This window comes from Leuciscus leuciscus (genome assembly GCF_965113295.1).
Source record: "Leuciscus leuciscus genome assembly, chromosome: 7".
Classification (NCBI taxonomy): Eukaryota; Metazoa; Chordata; class Actinopteri; order Cypriniformes; family Leuciscidae; genus Leuciscus; species Leuciscus leuciscus.
In genome coordinates, this window is record NC_138731.1 from 45,557,500 (window position 1) to 45,581,994 (window position 24,495).

The 24,495-nt window shown below is 37.9% G+C and overlaps 2 protein-coding genes and 1 long non-coding RNA gene across 4 annotated transcripts in view; 2 read left to right on the forward strand and 1 right to left on the reverse strand.

The window, feature by feature from the left end:
• tbl1x (transducin beta like 1 X-linked) overlaps window positions 1–19,042 on the forward strand; it is a 27,541-nt gene extending 8,499 nt beyond the window's left edge. The window contains exons 1-14 of one of the 2 annotated variants that reach the window (XM_082174722.1): window positions 4,197–4,262; window positions 5,068–5,248; window positions 6,641–6,905; window positions 7,334–7,466; window positions 7,974–8,109; window positions 8,873–8,936; window positions 9,004–9,101; window positions 11,104–11,164; window positions 12,117–12,238; window positions 12,684–12,758; window positions 13,584–13,702; window positions 14,997–15,162; window positions 16,719–16,820; window positions 17,134–19,042. In XM_082174722.1, the coding sequence (XP_082030848.1) occupies window positions 4,213–4,262; window positions 5,068–5,248; window positions 6,641–6,905; window positions 7,334–7,466; window positions 7,974–8,109; window positions 8,873–8,936; window positions 9,004–9,101; window positions 11,104–11,164; window positions 12,117–12,238; window positions 12,684–12,758; window positions 13,584–13,702; window positions 14,997–15,162; window positions 16,719–16,820; window positions 17,134–17,160 (1,599 nt within the window). In that variant the 5' untranslated portion in view covers window positions 4,197–4,212 and the 3' untranslated portion in view covers window positions 17,161–19,042. Of the gene's footprint in view, window positions 1–4,196; window positions 4,263–5,067; window positions 5,249–6,640; window positions 6,906–7,333; window positions 7,467–7,973; window positions 8,110–8,872; window positions 8,937–9,003; window positions 9,102–11,103; window positions 11,165–12,116; window positions 12,239–12,683; window positions 12,759–13,583; window positions 13,703–14,996; window positions 15,163–16,718; window positions 16,821–17,133 lie in introns of those variants that run through there. The other variant, XM_082174723.1, reaches the window with a different exon arrangement.
• Window positions 15,170–16,366, forward strand: LOC309502423. The gene is made up of 2 exons (XR_014207262.1): window positions 15,170–15,399; window positions 16,157–16,366. It is a non-coding gene; the product is annotated as an uncharacterized lncRNA (long non-coding RNA).
• Window positions 17,803–24,495, reverse strand: part of gpr143 (G protein-coupled receptor 143) — a 12,298-nt gene continuing 5,605 nt past the window's right edge. Inside the window, exons 6-8 of the mRNA XM_082174806.1 lie at window positions 22,675–22,792; window positions 21,678–21,927; window positions 17,803–19,938 (exon numbers count right to left, since the gene is read on the reverse strand). Coding sequence (XP_082030932.1) covers window positions 19,838–19,938; window positions 21,678–21,927; window positions 22,675–22,792 — 469 coding nt within the window. The 3' untranslated portion in view covers window positions 17,803–19,837. The remainder of the gene's footprint in view (window positions 19,939–21,677; window positions 21,928–22,674; window positions 22,793–24,495) is intronic.

Consider the following 24,495-nt stretch of genomic DNA (forward strand, 5'->3'; position numbering starts at 1 on the left):
AGATTTATTTACAGAACAAAACAGTTTCTCTCTTCAAAATATCTTCTTTTATGTTCTTGCAAAAGGAAAGAAAGTCATACAGGTTAGAAAACGACACGAGTAAATGTAAAGAAACAGAATTTTAATTTCTGGGCAAACTAACACACAGCACACATGACCCTAGTCACCTGTGATTGGCCCGGCCGTGCGTCACTCAGAAAACAACAGGCCAATCAGAAGAGAGGCTCATGAATATTAATTAGACAGGCCAAACTCGCCCTGTTCTTGGCAGAGCTCCTGAGAAAGAGCTGTAACATATATTGAAATGTTTTTGGTGCTTATATCGCAAATTCTTAACGACATCAAAACTTAAAATAAATAAAACTCCAGAAAGGTGTACAATATGGGACCTTTAAACAACATGAAAGCATGGATGTGTGTGTTGGATGACAGCATGGATGTGTGTGTTGGATGACAGCATGGATGTGTGTGTTGGATGACAGCATGGATGTGTGTGTTGGATGACAGCATGGATGTGTGTGTTGGATGACAGCATGGATGTGTGTGTTGGATGACAGCATGGATGTGTGTGTTGGATGACAGCATGGATGTGTGTGTTGGATGACAGCATGGATGTGTGTGTTGGATGACAGCATGGATGTGTGTGTTGGATGACAGCATGGATGTGTGTGTTGTGTGACAGCATGGATGTGTGTGTTGTGTGACAGCATGGATGTGTGTGTTGGATGACAGCATGGATGTGTGTGTTGGATGACAGCATGGATGTGTGTGTTGGATGACAGCATGGATGTGTGTGTTGGATGACAGCATGGATGTGTGTGTTGGATGACAGCATGGATGTGTGTGTTGTGTGACAGCATGGATGTGTGTGTTGGATGACAGCATGGATGTGTGTGTTGTGTGACAGCATGGATGTGTGTGTTGGATGACAGCATGGATGTGTGTGTTGTGTGACAGCATGGATGTGTGTGTTGGATGACAGCATGGATGTGTGTGTTGGATGACAGCATGGATGTGTGTGTTGGATGACAGCATGGATGTGTGTGTTGGATGACAGCATGGATGTGTGTGTTGGATGACAGCATGGATGTGTGTGTTGTGTGACAGCATGGATGTGTGTGTTGGATGACAGCATGGATGTGTGTGTTGGATGACAGCATGGATGTGTGTGTTGGATGACAGCATGGATGTGTGTGTTGGATGACAGCATGGATGTGTGTGTTGGATGACAGCATGGATGTGTGTGTTGGATGACAGCATGGATGTGTGTGTTGGATGACAGCATGGATGTGTGTGTTGGATGACAGCATGGATGTGTGTGTTGGATGACAGCATGGATGTGTGTGTTGTGTGACAGCATGGATGTGTGTGTTGTGTGACAGCATGGATGTGTGTGTTGGATGACAGCATGGATGTGTGTGTTGGATGACAGCATGGATGTGTGTGTTGGATGACAGCATGGATGTGTGTGTTGGATGACAGCATGGATGTGTGTGTTGTGTGACAGCATGGATGTGTGTGTTGGATGACAGCATGGATGTGTGTGTTGTGTGACAGCATGGATGTGTGTGTTGGATGACAGCATGGATGTGTGTGTTGTGTGACAGCATGGATGTGTGTGTTGTGTGACAGCATGGATGTGTGTGTTGGATGACAGCATGGATGTGTGTGTTGGATGACAGCATGGATGTGTGTGTTGGATGACAGCATGGATGTGTGTGTTGGATGACAGCATGGATGTGTGTGTTGGATGACAGCATGGATGTGTGTGTTGGATGACAGCATGGATGTGTGTGTTGTGTGACAGCATGGATGTGTGTGTTGGATGACAGCATGGATGTGTGTGTTGGATGACAGCATGGATGTGTGTGTTGGATGACAGCATGGATGTGTGTGTTGGATGACAGCATGGATGTGTGTGTTGTGTGACAGCATGGATGTGTGTGTTGTGTGACAGCATGGATGTGTGTGTTGGATGACAGCATGGATGTGTGTGTTGTGTGACAGCATGGATGTGTGTGTTGTGTGACAGCATGGATGTGTGTGTTGGATGACAGCATGGATGTGTGTGTTGTGTGACAGCATGGATGTGTGTGTTGTGTGACAGCATGGATGTGTGTGTTGTGTGACAGCATGGATGTGTGTGTTGGATGACAGCATGGATGTGTGTGTTGGATGACAGCATGGATGTGTGTGTTGGATGACAGCATGGATGTGTGTGTTGTGTGACAGCATGGATGTGTGTGTTGGATGACAGCATGGATGTGTGTGTTGTGTGACAGCATGGATGTGTGTGTTGGATGACAGCATGGATGTGTGTGTTGGATGACAGCATGGATGTGTGTGTTGGATGACAGCATGGATGTGTGTGTTGGATGACAGCATGGATGTGTGTGTTGGGGCTGCAACTAACAATTATTTTGATAATCGATTAATCGGACGATTATTTTTACGATTAATCGGTTTATGTACTTATATTTTAGTTTTGCCCATTTTTTCCCAAGTAAATTATTAACACAGGGTCTTTATCATTCAACATAGACTTTTTAGAGATTTTAACTATTTTGCATTGTCATATCCTCATCAAAAACATACCTGGAGTTGTGTTTTATTATGTGTTAGTAATCCTTTGTCGAACTCTTCTGCAATCAAAACACTGACCCATACGTACTCTAGCAAATTTCACAAGATTTCAAATAATGTTTTCACCATGGCAGTCCTTTGGGCTCCTCAAGTAGTTTAACATCCCGAACAAAGCTTATTAAGGAATCTTGCAGAACATATTTTCACGAAGAATAAGAATAAAACAGAATACAGTTGCAGTAAATTGCATTTTATTAATTTTTTTCTTGTAAACACACAGCTTATACCTGGGAAACAGCTTTATAGCTTATGCTGTGAAATCAATCAGAAAGTAGCTCAACTTTATGGTAATGAGCTATGACGCTGTTCAGCGGCAAGCAGCGGCAAACGCCAGCAACCAATCGGAATATAGACGTCCTTCGCGCTGGCTGATTTCGGAGAAACATACGATGTAAACTTTCGTTCCTACCAAAACATTAGTTCAGAGAAAAAATCATTAATTGCAGAGTTTAACCATCATAGAGTGAAAGTGTATCATTTGCATGTGTTTTTAAGTCCTGTCAGTTTAACAGGGCGTGCTTGACAGGGCATAAGAACGAGCAGAGAGAGAGAGAGAGTCCCGGCCGCGCGCGCGCACTCACCCGAGCGCTGTCTTGCTCTCTCTCTCTCTCCCTCGCGCATATTAATCAAAATCGATGGTTTCGAAGAAAAAAAAACTCTCCAGTGATGAAATGTTTTCTTTGTTGACGACATCTTGTGCGATATCCAAAACTGCCGAATGCTGCTTCGTTCGATTAGTTTTATCTTCCGCTTTTTTCTTTTTCTTTCCCGAGCTTACTCCACTGCTGCCTCCGCCATCTCGCTGAATGCTGCAGAGACACTGTGCGGGAAGCACGTGACATAAAACAAGTCCAGCTATTGGCTATTCGCTACTTCTGCTGCTGTACTGGCTGAGTAAAACCTCCGGTGGCTCATTACTGCCACACTTTGGTCACCGCAGATTTAAAATATCCACGAAATGAGCCGCTTACGGCAAATAAAAGTTATTTAGCAACTAATCGATGACTAAATTAGTTGACAACTATTTTAATCATCGATTTTAATCGATTAAATCGATTAGTTGTTTCAGCTCAGCATGGATGTGTGTGTTGTATATTGCAGATGTTGCAGATGTGTGTGTGTTGTATATTGCAGATGTTGCAGATGTGTGTGTTGTATATTGCAGATGTTGCAGATGTGTGTGTGTTGTATATTGCAGATGTTGCAGATGTGTGTGTTGTATATTGCAGATGTTGCAGATGTGTGTGTGTGTTGTATATTGCAGATGTGTGTGTGTGTGTTGTATATTGCAGATGTTGCAGATGTGTGTGTGTTGTATATTGCAGATGTTGCAGATGTGTGTGTGTGTTGTATATTGCAGATGTTGCAGATGTGTGTGTGTTGTATATTGCAGATGTTGCAGATGTGTGTGTGTTGTATATTGCAGATGTGTGTGTTGTATATTGCAGATGTTGCAGATGTGTGTGTGTTGTATATTGCAGATGTTGCAGATGTGTGTGTGTTGTATATTGCAGATGTTGCAGATGTGTGTGTGTTGTATATTGCAGATGTGTGTGTTGTATATTGCAGATGTTGCAGATGTGTGTGTTGTATATTGCAGATGTTGCAGATGTGTGTGTGTTGTATATTGCAGATGTTGCAGATGTGTGTGTGTTGTATATTGCAGATTTTGCTGATGTGTGTTTGTTGTATATTGCAGATGTTGCAGATGTGTGTGTTGTATATTGCAGATGTTGCAGATGTGTGTGTGTTGTATATTGCAGATGTTGCAGATGTGTGTGTTGTATATTGCAGATGTTGCAGATGTGTGTGTGTTGTATATTGCAGATGTTGCAGATGTGTGTGTGTTGTATATTGCAGATGTTGCAGATGTGTTTGTTGTATATTGCAGATGTTGCAGATGTGTGTGTGTTGTATATTGCAGATGTTGCAGATGTGTGTGTGTTGTATATTGCAGATGTTGCAGATGTGTGTGTGTTGTATATTGCAGATGTTGCAGATGTGTGTGTGTTGTATATTGCAGATGTTGCAGATGTGTGTGTTGTATATTGCAGATGTTGCAGATGTGTGTGTGTTGTATATTGCAGATGTTGCAGATGTGTTTGTTGTATATTGCAGATGTTGCAGATGTGTGTGTGTTGTATATTGCAGATGTTGCAGATGTGTGTTGTATATTGCAGATGTTGCAGATGTGTGTGTTGTATATTGCAGATGTTGCAGATGTGTGTGTTGTATATTGCAGATGTGTGTGTGTTGTATATTGCAGATGTGTGTGTGTTGTATATTGCAGATGTTGCAGATGTGTGTGTGTGTGTTGTATATTGCAGATGTTGCAGATGTGTGTGTGTTGTATATTGCAGATGTTGCAGATGTGTGTGTGTGTGTGTGTGTGTTGTATATTGCAGATGTTGCAGATGTGTAAAGGCCTAACCCTGTGTCCTGTTGTCTGTTTGCTGCAGGTTTCTCTCACTCGGCGTTCACGTTCGGTATCGAGTCTCACATCAGTCAGTCCAACATCAACGGGACTCTGGTTCCCCCGGCGGCGCTGATCTCAGTCCTGCAGAAAGGCCTTCAGTACGTGGAGGCCGAGATCAGCATCAACGAGGTCAAACACCACATATTACACATCGCAGTCAAACTCAAACTCTTTGAAACTATTGCAAGTGTTTTTCATTGCACGTAAAAAAAAATTGTTTTCCAAATTTTTTTTTCGTTTTTATTTGCGACTTTTTTTTAATAAAAAATGTGAATAATTTTTTTTTTTCGTGCAATGAAAAACACTTGCAATAGTTTCACTTTGTAATGTCATTATTTCATATTACAGTAAGAGAGAATAATAATACAGAACATAACTTTTAATTTAAATAAACAAAAATATTTCAATATTTCAGTGATGCTTTGGATGAACAATGCAAAAGCGCAAATAAATAACTACTGGTCTTCTCACCGGAACACACACACACACACACACACACACACACACACACACACACACACACACACACACACACACGCCGCAGTGAGTTGTTTGCACGTGATTCGCTGAAGAGGTGTTTAAGTATCATTGAGAAACTAAAATAGTTTTATAATATATAATAAAAAAATTTGTTTTTATTTAATTTTGTATATGTCTGAATAGTTTTATAACATTTTTATTTTAGTTTTAGTTTATTCACATCAAGTTAAACTAAATGTAAAAAAAAAAAAAAAAATGGTACAATTTATTTCAAGGAACGAAAATGTTTTTTTGTTCGTTTTTTTTAGTTTAATGCTGAGTCCCAATTCACACACTATCCGTCCTAAATAGTATGCGAAACTAGAATTAGTACGTCCCAAATCGTAGTATGTTGAAATGAGTATTCCAAAGATACCCGGATGGTCTACTATTCCCGGTTAGAATTCGAAGTGCAGATCAATGCACACTCTAACGGCTAATATTACCCACAACCCATTGCGTGCGGGAGGGAGGAGCTTTGCGGTGATGATGGTGATGTAATGTCAGCCGGATGCTGCAGTGGAGATGCGCCCTCAGTTTTTAAGTGTAAGAATTCAAATGTTTAACCCTAATTAAAGTTATATTTTATTGTCTCGTAATATTAATGGGTTTATGTTGTGCCAAAAAAGTACCGTGTTTATCTTGTAGGGTCCGATGAAGATACTGAGTGTGTGTGTGATGGTCATGTTGTGTGTGTGATGGTCATGTGTGTGTGATGGTCATGTTGTGTGTGTGATGGTCATGTTGTGTGTGTGATGGTCATGTTGTGTGTGTGATGGTCATGTTGTGTGTGTGATGGAGATGTTGTGTGTGTGATGGTCATGTTGTGTGTGTGATGGTCATGTTGTGTGTGTGATGGAGATGTTGTGTGTGTGATGGTATGTTGTGTGTGTGATGGTCATGTTGTGTGTGTGATGGTCATGTTGTGTGTGTGATGGTCATGTTGTGTGTGTGATGGTCATGTTGTGTGTGTGATGGTCATGTTGTGTGTGCATCTCTCAGGATGGCACCGTGTTCGACGGCCGGCCGATCGAGTGTCTGTCGCTCATCGACGCCGTGATGCCAGACGTGGTTCACACCAGAAAACAGGCCATCAGAGACAAACTCTCACAACAACAACATCAACAACAACAACAACAACAACAACAACAACATCAACAATATCAACAAGCCGTCGACTCCTCCAACTCCACACCTCTGCAGTCGCACACCATGAGGAACGGAGACGCCGCGCTCAACGGGGAGGAGAACGGCACACACACGCTCAGTGAGTCGTTCGATCTGACATGATCAACACCATTATATGAGACCTGAACTGAGCCGGACGATGACATCACGGTTTTCTTTAATCACATAAATGCACATAAATAATCCAAAACTTTTGAACGGCAGTGTATGTGCATTTAATAATGTATGCATAGAAATCGCAGGTAACACTTTGTGTCCTTGTTACATGTACTTACCATAGTAATAACAGTAAATTATGCATAATTACATGCAACAAACCCTATAACCCTATGAGGACATGTGGTTAATTCATATCACTCAGCACTTAAATATATAATTACACTGTAGCAATGACACCTTAAGATAAAGAGTAACCCAGTCGCATTCTCAGTTCAGTTCTGAAAGGTGCACAGATTCGCGTGTTGAAGTGTGTGTGTGTGTGTGTGTGTGTGTGTGTGTTTGTTGCAGATCACCATGTGGAGGCCATGGATGTGGAAAGCGAGGCCCAGATTCCTGCCAGTAAAGCCACGGTTCTGCGGGGTCACGAGTCCGAGGTCTTCATCTGTGCCTGGAACCCCGTCACTGACCTCTTGGCCTCGGGGTGAGCTGACCTCTGACCTCTGACCTCTAGGGTCGGGTATCGTTATCTTTATCGATTCTTGTTTCCGAGTCCAATATTTTTTGGAGAGGAAATACTTGGAAGAATAAATATTTCTACCTTTAATTCTTGCCCCTTTTAAAGCTGCAGTGTGTGATGTTTAGCGGCATCTAGTGGTGAGGTTGTGAATTGCATAATTGGATAAATGGTTGGATAATATGCTGGATATCCTGTATTATAATATGCTTTCCTGTATAATATGCTGGATATCATAGATAATATGCTTTCCTGGAGCTCAAACAGTAGAGTGTTGGCGCCGGCGCTTGCATCGCCAAGGTCATGGGTTCGATTCCCAGGGAAAGCAAGAACTGATAAGGATGTAAATGTCTAGCTTGAAATGCAATGTAAGTCGCTTTGGATAGAAGCGTCTGCCAAATGTATATGTAAATGTATAAGTAAAACTCTCTATAGTTCTGTGTATCGTGTGATTGGTTGATTGTGTTCCGGCAGCTCTGGCGACTCGACGGCTCGCATATGGAACCTGAGTGAGAACAGCGGCTCGACACAGCTGGTGCTGCGACACTGCATCCGAGAAGGAGGACAAGACGTTCCCAGCAACAAGGACGTCACCTCGCTGGACTGGAACGTGAGTGTGTTGCTTCTAGAAGTGTGCGATATCAACAGAAAATGATATATCGATATTTTCTGGGATTATTAGACGATATTTTACCTAACATTTGAGGGCTGGAGCCACTAAACTCTACAGAAAGTATTTGGTAACACTGTGGGGCTGACAGTACACCACTGAGCTTAGTTTGAAGTGTAGATTTATTATCATTCATAATTTCTAAATATGAATTATTAAAAAGCAAAACGAGTGAAAAAATAGATATTAGGGAGTGAAAATAGCCAGTAAGTGTCCGACTGTTCACAGTTTAATCTGTTTCTTTATTTTTTAAGTAAGTGTGAGTTTTCCTACATCCTGAAACTGTTAGTTGTATAAATGGGGAAAATCTCTGAAGGATGAGCAAGAAACGTTTCAGTCGTCACATTAAAAATTACATTTAAATATGATATTATAGTTTATAGCTGGAAAAAAAGATGTTTAGTACTCGTAAGTGTTTGACTATTTCTGACTAGTGTCTGTAAAGGTCCTCGCTCACGGAGTCCGAAATTATCATATTTTTGTATATATATATATATATTATTCTTGTTGCATATCAAATATTGAGCTGTTTTCCCAATGTGGATCATATTTCATGACAAGATCCAGGGATCAGATTAATGTTGTTGCATTGACTTTTAAACCATTGCATTACCCAGTAAATCATCATTTAATATGACTTATTTAAGGATATTTTGACTGGATATGATGGTGAATGTTTCATTATTTGTCTGTGTGTCTGTAGAGCGACGGCACTCTATTGGCTACTGGATCTTATGACGGGTTTGCAAGGATCTGGACGAAAGACGGTACGTGTGCTAGCGCTGTTAGCTGATGAACCTCACGCGAGTCTGACGCTATCTGCTGTTCTCACAGGTAATCTGAGCAGCACTCTCGGACAACACAAGGGACCCATATTTGCACTGAAGTGGAACAAGAAAGGCAACAGCATCCTGAGCGCTGGAGTCGACAAGGTGAATCTCTATAACGACTTCACACAGACACACAATTATTACATTCACATTTATGCACTTGGAAGCTGTTTAGTTTATGCAGTCAGTCTGGGAATCAAACCCAGCTGTATTGATTGAGCTGCACAATGCATTAACCTTATGATTTCATAATTCCTGAAACACAATCTCTGCATTCCTCCTGTGTCTGACTGATAGTTCACACTGGTTTATCAGGTACAAGTCTTTAACTGTACAGACGTCCTCCTTCAGCTCGTGCTTCACGTGTCTTTAAATCTGATTTTTATCAAGTAAACGTTAGAATAACTTTTATATTGTTAGTTATTTCAACTTGATTATGAAGACATTATCAGAAAAGTATTAAATATGATCAGTCATTTGAGGAAGGTTTATTTGTTCGTCTCTCGATCATCTTTGTATTGCATCTTTATATGCATTTTATGTAAGTATGTAGTATACTAGTTGGAAAAAGTGTAAAAAAAAATCAATAAGGTTAAAATAATAAATAAAGCAAAAAAAAAATGTTTTAAATTAGATTAAAATAAATGTATTAAAGTAGAATAAAATAAGAAATTATAATAAAATAAATGTGAAAATTATTTCAATAAATTTGATTAAAAGGAACAAAAATGTAATAGAGATGACAATGAATAAAAATTAGATGAAATATTCAATTAGATTCAAATAATTGTAAAAAATTATTCAAATAAATTAGATTAAAATAAAAAAATTAATATTAGATTAAATAAAGAAAAATAACTATTAAAATAAATGTAAATAAATATTAGATTACAATAAAGAAAACTTAGATTATATAATAAATTAGATTAAAATAAGTGTAAACATGATTATAATAAATTGTATTAATTAAAATAAACGAAAAACATATTAAATTAGATTAAAATAAATGTGAAATTATTAAAATAGATTAAAATAAGTAAAAAATAATAAAATAAATCTAAATTATTTCAATAAATGTGATTAAAATAAAAAAATTTAATTACACTTTTTTTTGAATAAAATAAAAATTTGATGCAATATATTACATTTGATTAAAATAACTGTAAAAATTATTCAAATAATTTTGTTTTTTTAAAGTAATAAAATAAATACATATTAAATTATATTAGCCTCTGAATAAAACTGAGCTCCATATTTGCACTATATGAGACTAAGGGGCTGTTTACACCTGGCCACTTCATGTGTTTTCTCAGATCGGATAGCTATCTGATTTATCAAAACGATTCCATTTACACCTGGTCACATAAATGTGTTTTTGCGAAACGGATTTAAATCCGATCTTCAATTCCCGCGCTATATGCAGATTTAATGGAGTGTACGTCACCGAAAGCAACAGATATGAGCTGCATTTTATTGATCATCAGCTAAAATTTCAAAGACCGCAATAAAAGAGAGCGGCAACAGCACTGCTAAGATCATTTCGTTTCTTAAGAATTTACTTTTAATGATGATGATTGTGTGTTAAGCGTCTACGACTTACTTTCACTTTGATTTGCGATAGTTTGCACGTTGGTTTAATGAATAGATGCTCAGCTTCTCATCTGCGGTGATGCGTGTTCCAGTAGCGTCGTCATATCTGGCTATAACATTACATATAGCCTATAACACGCTCTCACACGTTTATTTTTTTAGCATTTTTGGGAGGAGTACAATTTACATATGTGGTTTCAACAACCAGATGCATTTACACTTGTCCAGTTTCGTCAGGAATGTGGCCCAGATCTCCTCCTGAAGTGGTTTGAGCGATCGGATTCAAATCCGTCTCGAATGCGTTTCGGAGGGCATTTACACCTGGTCTTTTCACGATCGGATAGCTATCCAATCTGAGAAAACGCATGAAGTGGCCAGGTGTAAACAGCCCCTAAAAGTCTGATGGATCAAATATGAAACTCTACACATGTCCGGCTTTACAGGGTTGAGATGGAGGGAATTATTCCCTGGCTTTTTCCCATAATCAAGTTGTTCAATTGTTCTCGTTCTGCAGACGACAATCATTTGGGACGCACATACAGGCGAAGCCAAACAGCAGTTCCCCTTTCATTCTGGTGAGTTCACGACCTCTGAGTAAAGGTCAGATGTCAAAGGTCACAGGGTTTTGATCATGCGTAATGTGTAGGGTTGGGTATCGTTTATATTTGAATGATTCTGATTTCGATTCTGCTTATCGATTCCTAATTTTGATTCCAATAAGGTAAAAAAATAAAATAAAAATTTATTGCAAAACATAAAAAAAATTCTGAATATCATGAACAAAAATCAAAAAGTTATTCAGTCAAGAACAACTGTTTTTCTCTTTCTTTTGCTGTTTTATTAGTGTTATTATAGAGCAGGAATATTAGGCTGCTGTCACTTTAAGAGCTGCACGGATCCAATATACTGATACACATGAGTCTCTCACGCTTCAATGTTTTAAAGTCATATTGAAATGCTCACAAAGGAATCAATAAGAGGAATCAAAATTTTTATTTTATAACAAGTATCTGATTCCTGACATCAAGTATTGGATTTAATTCGATCCCACCGGTTAATCGACGTGTGGCAACACCGGGGGGGTTTAAAACGCTAATTTGAAAGCGAAACTAAAATGCGCTCGTCCGCACGGGTGTTCATTATGGAGCTGAGCAGAGCGAGCGTTTTTAATGAATGCCTATAGATAGTAATGAACTGAAAACGCTCGTTATGAATGCCCGGACGCATTTTAGTTTCGCTTTCAAATTAGCGGCATTTCGGGAGCGATTTGCTTGAATGATGAGTTCATTAGCCTATTATTCTTAATGAAAAACACAACAACAATACAGTACAGTGACAGATTGGCATAAATGGGTGCTTTTACATTTCGCTTTGACACCAAATATTCCGTCATCATCATCATCATGTCAATCAGCTCCTCGCTCTCGTGACGAATGAAATGCTAACACGCTAACACCGTAGCTATCGTAGCAAGCCTACCGTGTGATAAAACACATATATAATAAAGCATCTGTGGTGTTTCCGCAGCTCCGGCGCTGGACGTGGACTGGCAGAATAACACGACGTTCGCCTCGTGTAGTACGGACATGTGCATCCATGTGTGTCGGCTCGGGAGTGAGCGTCCACTCAAGACCTTTCAGGGACACACGGTGAGGGTTAAACACCTGAGTTTAACACTTTACACTGAGGCTCATTAGTCAGGAACTAACGATGATCAATACTTCTACAGCATTTATTAACAAGTATTCATTACTGCAATGAGCTCATGGTTTCTGCCTTTAATTATTACAGTTTAAATTAATACATTTTTCGCTCACTGTGATTTTGTAAATGTACATTTCTGAAATGTATAAGTGCATTAGTTAATACTAATTTAACATTTAATAATGTCATTAAAATCAAAGGTTGTGTTGTTAACATTAGTTAATGCACTGTGAACTAACATGGACATGGTAATGTTAACAAAGATGAATAAATCCTGTAATGTATTGCTCATTGTTAGTAAATACATGAACTCATGAAGCTTGTTGTAAAGTGTTACAGAGTTTAACTGTCCTAGAGCACTAGATGAACACAGTGTTTGTCTGCTTTCAGAATGAAGTGAACGCCATTAAATGGGATCCGTCGGGAATGTTGCTGGCTTCGTGTTCGGATGACATGACGCTAAAGGTGGGAATTATTTGGCGTTTTCTGCTCGCGTTTTGTAACCAATCCTTCCCTCGAGGGTCAAAACGACCCGCTGCCCTAAAATTATACTTAATTTTTTTTATTTTTCAGAAAGCTTATTTTATTTCATTTTGATATTTTTCTATTTTTTTTATTTACCTTTAAATTACTAGATTTAATCAATAAATAATAAATAAAGTGTCAAATTTAAGCACATTCCTCTCATTCTTTCAACTTAAATTCAAAATAACTCACAATTTCATGCATAACTCTTTTAATTCAGCTCTAAATATCTTACATTGGGAGTCTTTGCCGACCTCTTGTGGGAAAATAATAATATAACATGATATTTCATGACTCTAGCCACTGGATGGCCTTCAGTGTGCATCCAGATACACATGTAGACATTATAAAATCATTTTTTGGTAAAGTTTTAGCATTTTTAGGTAGAATGTTGAGCATTTTTAGGGTTTTTCTATGTGAACTGAAGCATTCCTCACATTCCACTCATTTCTAAGGGGGTCAAATTGACCCGATTTGTTACTTTTTTTTTTATTTCTCCTCGAATCCATTTTTATTTATTTTTTATTTTTGTGTATTCATGGTTCAAGTGTGAAAAAAGTCCTGGGGTCTATGAACACTTTATTTTTTTATTTTTCCCAAAAACAAATCCGGATCAAAATGACCCGAGGGAAGGATGAGGGTTAAATATTTAGTTTTATCTACCAACTCTGATTAGGGAGAATACACCTTTTTTTTTAATAGTTGATGATGAAATATTAAATATGATCAAATTTAGACGGTATTGACACATTTCTCTCGCGGCAGATCTGGAGTATGAAGCAGGATACATGTGTTCATAACCTTCAAGCGCACAATAAAGAGATCTACACCATCAAATGGAGCCCCGCGAGCAGCAGTCCCAGCGCTAGCCTCCTGCTAGCCAGGTAACAGCATTAAAAAAGCTAATATTTCAGTGCGTCTCAGAAACACTGATGGTTTTATAGCAACAGGAGCTTCTAACGGAGCTGCAGTGACGCGATGACATCATCAATCAGTGATTGGCTCTTTTATTTAGAAGGCGGGGCTTATTCCGCCATATTGCGCGTTGTACTTTCTCCCATTCATAATAATATGAGTGTGTCGTAGAAGTTAGGAAAGTGTAAATAAATAAACGATTCAAATAATAAATAAACAAAACTTTCACTTCAATACTGTTTGTATTAGATTAGATTAAAATAAATATTATTAAAATTGTATTAAAATACAATTATATTTATATAGATTAAATGGTAAATTATTGGTATTTCCCAATAAATTACATTTAAAATAAATAAACAAAAAAATTTTTATAAAAAGAAATGAATATTGGATTACAATAAATTAAAAATATATTAAATTAAGATTTAAATAAGTGTAAAAATGATTCAAATAAATTTGATGACAAAAATAAACACAAAATTTGATTATGTATTAAACTAGATTCAAATAAATTCAAATATATTAAAATAATGAAATATAATAAAATAATGTAAATTTTCCCTCCAATAAATTAGATTAAAGTAAATGCATATTAGATTACAATACATACAAATTTGAAGAAATATATTAAATTAGATTAAAATAAATAAACAAAATCAATCAATAAATATGAAATATTCCAATAAATAAATAATTTTGTTATATATTAAATTAGATTAAAATAAATTATTCCAATTAATTAATTAAAATAAATAAATATTAATTAAAATAAATAACAATTAATTGAAATATTTTAAATTAGATTAAAATAAATAAACAAGATGTCTATAAATAAAAATGAAATATTACAATAAATAAAAATTAGATGATTAAAATTTGATGATATTAAATTAAAATAAATGTAAACATTTTCATATTGGTTGTTTTATACAGACAATATGTTTGTTTCCGCCACAGATTAAAAAATAAAAAAGTAACTAAAGCGACTTTTTATTTCACAATTCTTATGTTTTTTCTCAGAATTGCGTGATATAAAAAAAAAATCCTCAGAATTGGACTTTATAACACAATTCTGAGAAAAAAACGAATTTTTTTCTTTTTTAATCTGCAATTGCAAGATAAAAAGTCGCAATTATGTTTTCAAATGTTTTTATTCTGTGGTGTAAACAAGCTTCCATTAGAAACTGTAGTCGCCTTTTTAATTTTCCGCACACGAGGACGATCATGTCTGAAAACCCCTGGTGTGTTTGTGTTCCTCAGTGCCTCTTTCGACTCGACGGTGCGATTATGGGATGTGGATCGAGGCGAATGCATCCACACACTCACCAAACACCAGGAGCCGGTGTACAGCGTGGCCTTCAGTCCCGACGGGAAGTTCCTGGCCAGCGGATCCTTCGACAAATGCGTTCACATCTGGGACACGCTGGTCAGTGGTGCAGTGCACATTACAGGGCGTCCACGGGGTGTTAACAGGCATTAACAGGCATTGAACGGATTTTTGCGTAAATTAAGGCCTTAAATGGCATTAAAAAGCATTCAATTTGAATCCTACAGGCATTCAAAATTTTGATAGTTTTGACGAAAAATTTATATTATAATTTTTTTTCAATATCGCCTTCATAATTAATCATTTTAATTTGCTGTCGCAAAATATGTACATTAAGTCAAGTCAAGTCAAGTTTATTTGTATAGCGCTTTTCACAATACAGATTGTATCAAAGCAGCTTCACAGTATTAAATTAAAATAATACAACACAGTTTGTTTCAAGAGGAACTTATTGATTGATAAAATAAAATTAAATATCCCCAAAATATCCCCAACTGAGCAAGCCAAAGGCAACAGTGGCAAGGAACCGAAAAACTCCATCAAGTGACCTAATGGTGTCCTAAAACTCCATCAGGTGACCTAATGGTGTCCTAAAACTCCATCAGGTGACCTAATGGTGTCCTAAAACTCCATCAAGTGACCTAATGGTGTCCTAAAACTCCATCAAGTGACCTAATGGTGTCCTAAAACTCAATCAGGTGACCTAATGGAGAAAAAAAAACCTTGGGAGAACCCAGGCTCAGTCGGGGGCCAGTTCTCCTCTGGCATTTATGAGCTAGAGGCCGGATTGTAGTTTGAACTGTAGGATTATATGAATGCCTGGCTGAAGAGATGCGACTTTAATCTAGTTTTAAACTGGGAGAGCGAGTCTGAGCAACGAACAGTATCAGGAAGACTATTCCAGAGTTTTGGAGCCAAATGTGAAAATGCTCTCCCTCCTTTGGTGGTTCTGGATATCCTAGGTATGACCAAAAGCCTTGAATTTAGTGATCTTAAAGAGCGCGATGGATTATAGGGCGATAGAAGATCCGTTAAATAGACTGGAGCTAAGCCGTTTAGGGCTCCGCTCCGCTCCGCGTGTTTATCACATTAGTGTGATAAACACGCGGAACCAGTTTGGTAATTGCAATTTTGGTATAGTTTCATCATTGCATCATCGTCAAACTGAATGGTTGCAATTCAGAATTTGGGACGTCTATAAAAAAAAGAAGAAAAAAAGGTGTATATATATATCCGTGGTCAGTCATAGGTCATGTATGGCATTACAATTTTTTTTAAATGCCATTAAAAAAGGCATTAAAAAGCATTAAATTTAATTTGAAGATACCTGCAGAAACCCTGTATAAACAGTGATGTGATGTTTGTGTGTGTGTGTGTGTGTGTGTGTGTGTGTGTGTGTGTGTGTGTGTGTGTGTGTGTGTGTGTGTGTGTGTGTGTGTGTGTGTGTGTGTGTGTGTGTAACTCATTACAAGTAACTTGAGTTACGTAATCAGATTACTTTTCCAAGTAACTAGTAAAGTTACTTTTTCAAATAAGTAACACAATTAGTTACTTTTTAAGGGATTAACACAATATTGTAATGCATTACTTTTCAAAGTAACTTTCCTCAACACTGTTTATAACCCGTCATGATGATTATGATGATGTATTTTCAGAACGGTGCGCTGGTGAACAGCTACAGGGGAACCGGAGGAATATTTGAGGTTTGCTGGAACAGTCTGGGAGATAAAGTCGGAGCGAGTGGGTCGGATGGATCGGTACGTTCGCCTTCTCAAACCATCTTTTACAACATCATCTAAAACTAATTCCAAGGTTTTTAAGATCGTGAGAAACCAATTCAGTCACGTGTGTCCAAGTGTGTGTGTGTGTGTGTGTGTGTGTGTGTGTGTGTGTGTGTGTGTATATACACATTTAAATATATTATTTATTCATTTCCAGTTAGTAATTTTAGTGCATCAACTATTTCAGTTACATTTCCAGTTTTAATGTAGTTTAACTTTTCTTCTGATATATAGATTTTATTTTACCCAAGGTTGTAATAGTTGTTTTAACCCTATCTTGTTTCTCCAGGTCTGTGTTCTTGATTTACGGAAATAGCGTTCGCTGAATCCCGGAAGCAGGATTGTGCAGCTGAAGCCTTCAGCGCGTCTGAACTCGTTTCTTCCGTGGAGCCGGTCGATTGAGATCCGGGAACAGAATCTGATTGTTGAAACCCAAATTGGAGGGAAACGTCCACTAGAGACGGTCAGCGAACAGCTGGTGCTGTTGATCGACGTGGAAGAGCCGGAGACGTTTCTTTCGAGAGGTTTCATCGCATGTTTTTGTCCAGTGATGTCACGCATCGGTATCGCTGAGCGCCGCTGATGTTCGTTGGGCTTTTTTACTGCGGAAAACAGATTTTTAACAACCTTTAATTCAAGACGAGGCTTCACGTGTGCGAGAACCTGATTGTTTTCCAACTTTAAACGTGTAATACCGAGGTGAATGAAGACGCCGAGTACTTGGGGAAATATTTTATGAATATGTTTGATTCTCAGAGATTAAATATACAGGTGTATAATCTCCCCGCTGGATGTACATTTAATGAATGTAAAGATGTAAATGAGACCACAGATTTTATAAACTGTGTTTATATGTTTATAAAGTAATCAATCTTTCATACTTTTAGTTTTTTTCTGATTTTGTGGACGTCATGCCTGCTGGATCGGCAGCAAACGCGTTATCATGAGATTGTGATGCATGTTATAAGGATACGTGCCTCAAAATCTGTTATCGTAAGTGGGTGAAGTGCATTCTGGGACGTGTTTTAGTTAGTGCAGGTCTTCATGCTTGTATGCATCAACGTCGTGTCCGAATCGGGTGCGATGTGATAAAACGACAAGTAATAAAAGCGCTCTCTTCCATGCAAATCTGATTATAATTTTTTTGTCTTATTTTGTTGTTGATTGGTTTCTTTTCTGTGGCGCTGCGCTGGGAAGCTCCGCCCACCGTGAAATATCATTGGTCCAAAATCCTAATTTACATGAAACAATAAAGGAGTTTTGATTGATTTTGAATGAGTCGATGTACTATCTTTACTAAGGAATTACAAATACACACAATAGGATAAACAAAACATAACAATAATAAAGAAATAAAATCAAAAGATGAAATAAAGTTGAATAAAAACCTTTCCTTCCTCACTAAACCCGAACATGTGAAGTGTCAATCACAAATGTTTGGACCAATGAGGTTTCACCGTGGGCGGGGCTACTCGCATCACTGCAGAAATACAAACCAACCAACCGTCAAAAAAAATCAAACTCGGATTCACATGGAGAAGGTAAGACGCGCTTTCTTATTGAAATGAGCGGCAAAAGATTAACCGTTTAACTGAATAAACCTTAGATTATCACGTTATCTCGCATGTCGTCTGATTTGGACACGTGATGCAGCAGAAACATGATTGTGTTGACAGGATGATGTCCATCTACTGATCTCTCTGTGTGTGTTTGACCGGTCGCGCGCGTTATTAACCCTTCAGGGACTGATGATCGGTGACGTTAGTCCTGCTGTAAACTTTCAAAACTGTGATTGGCGCCTTTTCTCTCGTCGCGATCGTTCGTTATTTAACCGCCACTGCGGGTTTAATTTCGTACTGTACGCGCGTCACGTGCGTTTGACAATGTAAGATGGACGTTTCTTTTTTTATTATTATTATTTCAATAAAACCAAGTTTAGTTTAATGGGGAATTTATTTGAGATGCATCAAAATCATCGCGTTTCTGCGTGACGCGGGTTTTTCCTCGGTTCACCGGAACCGGAAGCCCTTATTGTCTGTGTCAGACTGTAATCTTGGCTCGTCGAGATCCTCGCGGTTCATCATGTTTTGACGTGTTTCTTTCTGCCAAGTATAAAGTTTAACTCTGTTTCGTGGACAAAACTGTATCTCAATGTCTCACATTCAGAGGCTCAAATAAATCACTCTATTTTGATATTACGAACAGTCGTGTTTGATTCATTCATATTGCACGCTATGACTTTAGTTTGGAATAATTTACTAATTGAATAATTTACAGCACTGATAATAATCATAAATGTTTCTCGATCATCAAATCCTCATATTAGAGTGATTTCTGAAGGATCATGTGACACTGAAGACTGGAGTAATGATGCTGAAAATTCAGCTTTGATCACAGGAATAAATTACACTTTACTATATATTCACATAGAGAACAGATGATTTACACTGGAATAATATTGAACAATTTTGACTGTATTTTTGATCAAATAAATGCAGCTTTTTTGGAAGAAACTTAATAATAATCGTATTTATTATGAACTTTTGACCATTATGATGTTTTTGCCAAAGAGCCTGAGGCAAATTATTAATATTAAAACATTCATACTACTTTAAATGTTTCTCTAAACAATGATTTTGTTGTTCCACTATTCAGGAAGTCAAATATAACAATAAAAAAACAGTAAACACTTCATCTTTAATGACAGTATAATTTAATGAAATATAAAATGAGTAAAACATAAGCAACAAGTGTGCTGGGAAATGTATTTTTACAGTGAAGTCCTTAAAACCATGTGTTTGTTTATTACAAATAAGTCTGTGTGCAAACATTGATACTCAGATTCAAATCAAAGTTTCATTCATATTGAATAATGTGTGGTCTTAGAGAACCCTTCAGCAGTGATTGCCCAGAGAATCATTGGCTTGAACTGATTGTAGAACTGCTTGAAGACTCAGTTCTGTTGGATCAGGAGTCGAAGCGTATGAAAGCGTTCAGCATGTGGAGATCTCCTGTGACGCTCCGTTGGGCTTGACGTCCTCGAACTCTCGCTGTTCACTGGATATGTGGATTTCTACTGTACTAGACTCTGAATCTATGAGATGAGATGGAGAAGACTAGTTAATGTCGTCCCTGATGGAGGAGTTTTATGATTACATTTACACCAGTGTCCAAAAGTGACGTACGGACATCTTCACCCTTTATCCAAATATGATTATAGATTCAAATATTATTAAGTCGATTGTTTTATTAGTGATGGCGCAATAAAACATGATGAATTGTGCAACATAATTTTGGTCCAGGCAAATAAATTATGAACACATGCAAGATAATCAACCAAATATTAATAACTGATTGTTTGCTTTTTCCTGTCAGATATTTGTTTTTCTATGCATTTTTTATTTTTTGCATAGTAAAATAAAACCTGTAGCTGTAGTTTGACTTTTTTGGCAAATAATTTTGTCAGATAAATAACTTAAACAAGTTTAGTGTTTTGTTATTCCTTCATTTTTAATATAATCATTTTTATTTTTATGGATGGTTTAATCAAACTTGTAGGGTCATTAAAAACAAAGATCCCTTCCAGACATAGGCCTAACTTTTGGACACTGCTGTGTGTGTGTGTGTATATGTATATATAATTTATAATTTTGGTCATCACAATAAAAAATTGTCACAATACCATAGTTACAGTTAGTGTTACTACATTAAATCCATGGATTAGTGTTCTCAAAAGTACAGAATTCGGTACCAAGTCGGTTCTGAAATTTAAAGAAATGTGAGGCTTTGAGCGCAATCGTAAACATCTCTGATTGGCCACTGTGCTCACGCGCTCATCAAATATGTCTGTGATTGGCTACAGCGCTTCAAAAACATGTTGTAAATATACATCAATGACGCTCTTCAGCGAGCGCTTAGGCCGTGTCCACCAAAGCGTTTTTTTCACGCGGCTGGCGCATTTTTTCAGTTGTTTTCAATGGGAGCGCTGCGTTTTTAAAACGCCACGAGCGTGACGAGGTGCTGAGCGTTTTTTCACACCGAAGCGCTCTGCGTTTTTTACAGGTCGCAGAGAGTTGAAGAATGTTCAACTTTGGGTAAAACGCGGCGCTCATCACTGTCACTTTTTACCCAACCGTCCAATCACAGTGGAGGAGGGGCGGGACTAATACCACACCGACCAACCGCCACATTCTGCTGGTACAATGTCAACCGATGACAACAACTAGCATAATAATAATGGAACAAAATCATTTAAAACAAGAACCAGAGGAATTTTTTGCTTCACACTTTATAAACATGCTTAAAAACTTTACATTGTATCAACATTTTTATATAGAAACAAACTATCTGTGAAATGAGATACTAGTAACACTTCCGCAGATATTCCTGATCACAGCAAGCAAGCGTCTCTCAAGCGCCCACAGCTAGTGTTTTCAGCTGGCTAACACACGCTTAGCTGGACGCGCAGCCTTACACAGACACACACGCGAGCGCTCGCTGATGAGCGGCTGCTTGTGCTCAAAAGCTCCTGTAAAACACTCAAACGCTCCTGTGCGCTGATCATTGTAGCCAATCACAGACATTTCCGATGAGCTCTTGAACACAACGGCCAATCAGAGGTGTTTACGATTCCACTCAAAGCCTCACATTTCTTTAAATTTCAGTTCCGACTTGGTACTGAAGTCGGTACTTTTGACAACTCTGAATGTTGGTGATTTGTGGACTTAAAGGCTTCTATAAGTTGTTCATTCACGGCACAGTGTTCCTCCTGGCTTCCACGTCAGCGCTGTTTGTGTGATCTTGGTTCATGTTTTGGCTCCGGCGTGCGGTTACCTTCGGAGAGCACGCTGATGGCGTCTGACGGCTGTTGTCCGTTAGCGCTCAGGCTCTTCTTGATCTCCTGAACGTGGCTCTGGTAGATCAGCGTCGACCCCACCGTCGGTGTGTATCCGCACGCCGCAGACGTGGAGCCCGAATCCCACGCCAGCTCTCGGCGCCTCTGCCGACTGAAGTCCAGGTCCAGACCCGTCCAGCCGTGGAACGCCAGCGTGTTCAAGAAGCCCTGCATCGGGTTCAGGATCCCCTGAGGACACACAGCTCCTGCGTTACTCAATGAATTACTTAAATTCCGCACAGAAGACTTCAAATGCTTTTGAATTAAGAAAGTTTAGATATCGGTACAGCATGGAAACAATCATTGTCAAAAATGTTTCAGTTGTTTTTAAAAAATCATATTTTTTTGTAGTTAGGACTTATGTTATTTTTTAATGTATTTTTTATGTTATCATCCATGTTTTAGAAATGCCGTTTGGTCAACATGCGTCGTCTCTAGAAATACATGTGATTAATTACATTTCTATAGCTCAAGTCAGCATTATTTCTACAGCGCTTTATACAGATTGTTTCAAAGCAGCTTCACAGTGATAAACAGGAACATAATACATGACATGTAAAGCAACCAATCACGGTTTGTTTCGTTCCACGTCATGTTTAGGGTCTCGAAAATGTAATGTCGATGTCTTTACAATAACAGACCGGAGTGTAAAACTCTTCGCTAACTTCACATACTGTAGTAAATCCAGCGTTTAGCTGATCCTGATGAGCGTAACATGACTGCGTTCTTTTCTCCATGAGGGGGTTTGGCTCCACGTCTGCTTTGTTTCCAGGAGGATCGTTACAAAAAGTTGATTTGTTTTGCTTGTTTTTGTGTCAGCCAATCAGCACACACTTAGGGTAGTAACTCTGAAGTAGGAGCTAGTTTAGTCCCTTATACCTAAACCCATTCCAGTTCATGAACTGATTGATACCTGATATCTGATATGGTACTCACCATGATGAACCACGTGATGAGCGCGGCGTTGCGAACGTTCTTCAGATCGCTGGCTTTAATGTCGTCCTGCATCTCCAGATAAAACAGCAAACTCTCGTTGATGATGTTGGGCAGCCAGCTGATGAAGACCACAGAAAACACATTTACGAACAATGAACAATAGTTCTATAGCATTTAATAAATTATTTTCAACATTTACTAATACGTTATTAAAATCAAAAGTTGGATCAGTCAATAATAGTTAATGCACTGTGAACTATTCGATTTTTACTAACTAATGTTAAAAAGATCAACAAATGCTTTATTACTCACTGATAGTTTATTAAGAAATAAGACATTATTCTAAAGTGTTACCAACAAATTTAATTTTTATGAATTTTTTTTTAAGAAGCAACGCAATTCAGTTGCCATTTATTTTACAGTACTTGTTCTTGCCTAAGAAAGCACTGGTTAATGTAAGGTAACTACATGGGTTAAGGTTAGGTTCAGGGTTAGTACCTAGTTATTGCAATTACTATAATAAGTACATATATACATAGGGAACAGTAAAAGTCAAGTCTCGTCAAGTGATAATAGGAAATAACAGTGATTAAAATAAAGGTTTTAAAGTAAAACCCATAATTATTCTCTCCATAAACTGCAAAAACAATGTTCTTCCTCAGTATTTCTGTCTTGCTTTGCAGGACAAATATCTAAACATTCAGCTAAATCTAACAATTCAGCAAAAACTCATTTAATTTAGTTTTTTTTTTTTTTTTTTTTTTTTGTAAATAAGATTTAACCCTTTCCCCGCCACTGACAGAATTCTCCTTCGATCCGTGTTTTGACTGTTATACGGTAGGGGGCGCTATTACACATCTTCTGAAAGACTACAGAATCTCTGGATCATCCGTTTCTCAGCTTTTTGTTCAAAATGTTGCTTTTTTTTTTTTATAAAACTTACTCACATTCAAGAGTTTATGAAAATAAAATAATGCATGAAGCTTGATTGAACAAACCAGGGTCAAAAACCCATTTTATTTAAAAACAGAGTGTCTGTGCTCTTTCTTTGGATATAGCCTATTGCATGTTCAGATATTAACAATATTCACAAAATATTGTGGAGGCCATGAAAGTTCTGTGAAACTTTTTGTGAGAGTTTAATTTAAACTTAATATCTTCAGTCATTTTGTTTCTCCAGTAAATGTATCTTGATCTAAAGCTACAATATGTAATTTTTTGGCCGCTCGGGGTCAGATCTCAGCGCCACACACGAGTCCCGCGGATATAGAGCAATGAGGACATTTCATTCTACCGAACTAACTTACCCACAAGTGCTGAATAACACTCACACAGGTCAGTTTATTAGACGAATGAAGCTTGTGAGGTAACGCAGCGCTGTTTCACTCGCTCTACACTATCACACTAAACTGCATTTGAGTGTGTTAAAGTTATAATGTTATTCTGTGTGTTAGTTTGTCTGTATGAGACTAGCAGTGAGCGAGATCAACATTAGAATAACATACTGATCATATTCTAATATTTCATCATGTTGAGCTGTATAACACTGATTAGTTTTATGTACATTTGCACGTCTCTGTCGTGTTGAAGTTAGCCGCGGACGCTAGCTCTCGGCATCTCGAAAACGCCACGCTGATATTGATCCTCGTTTTAGTTCTCCTTTTGTCCCAAAGTCTGCTTGCCATGATTCATAATGTTTGAGTGAAACAACAACAGCGTGAGCGCGCCGCTAGACGTAACGCAGTTGTCCACGTCTGTCGCCATGGTTACTACAGCAGTACAAGCGGAAACCAGGGATAACGCGGATATTACATCATTGAC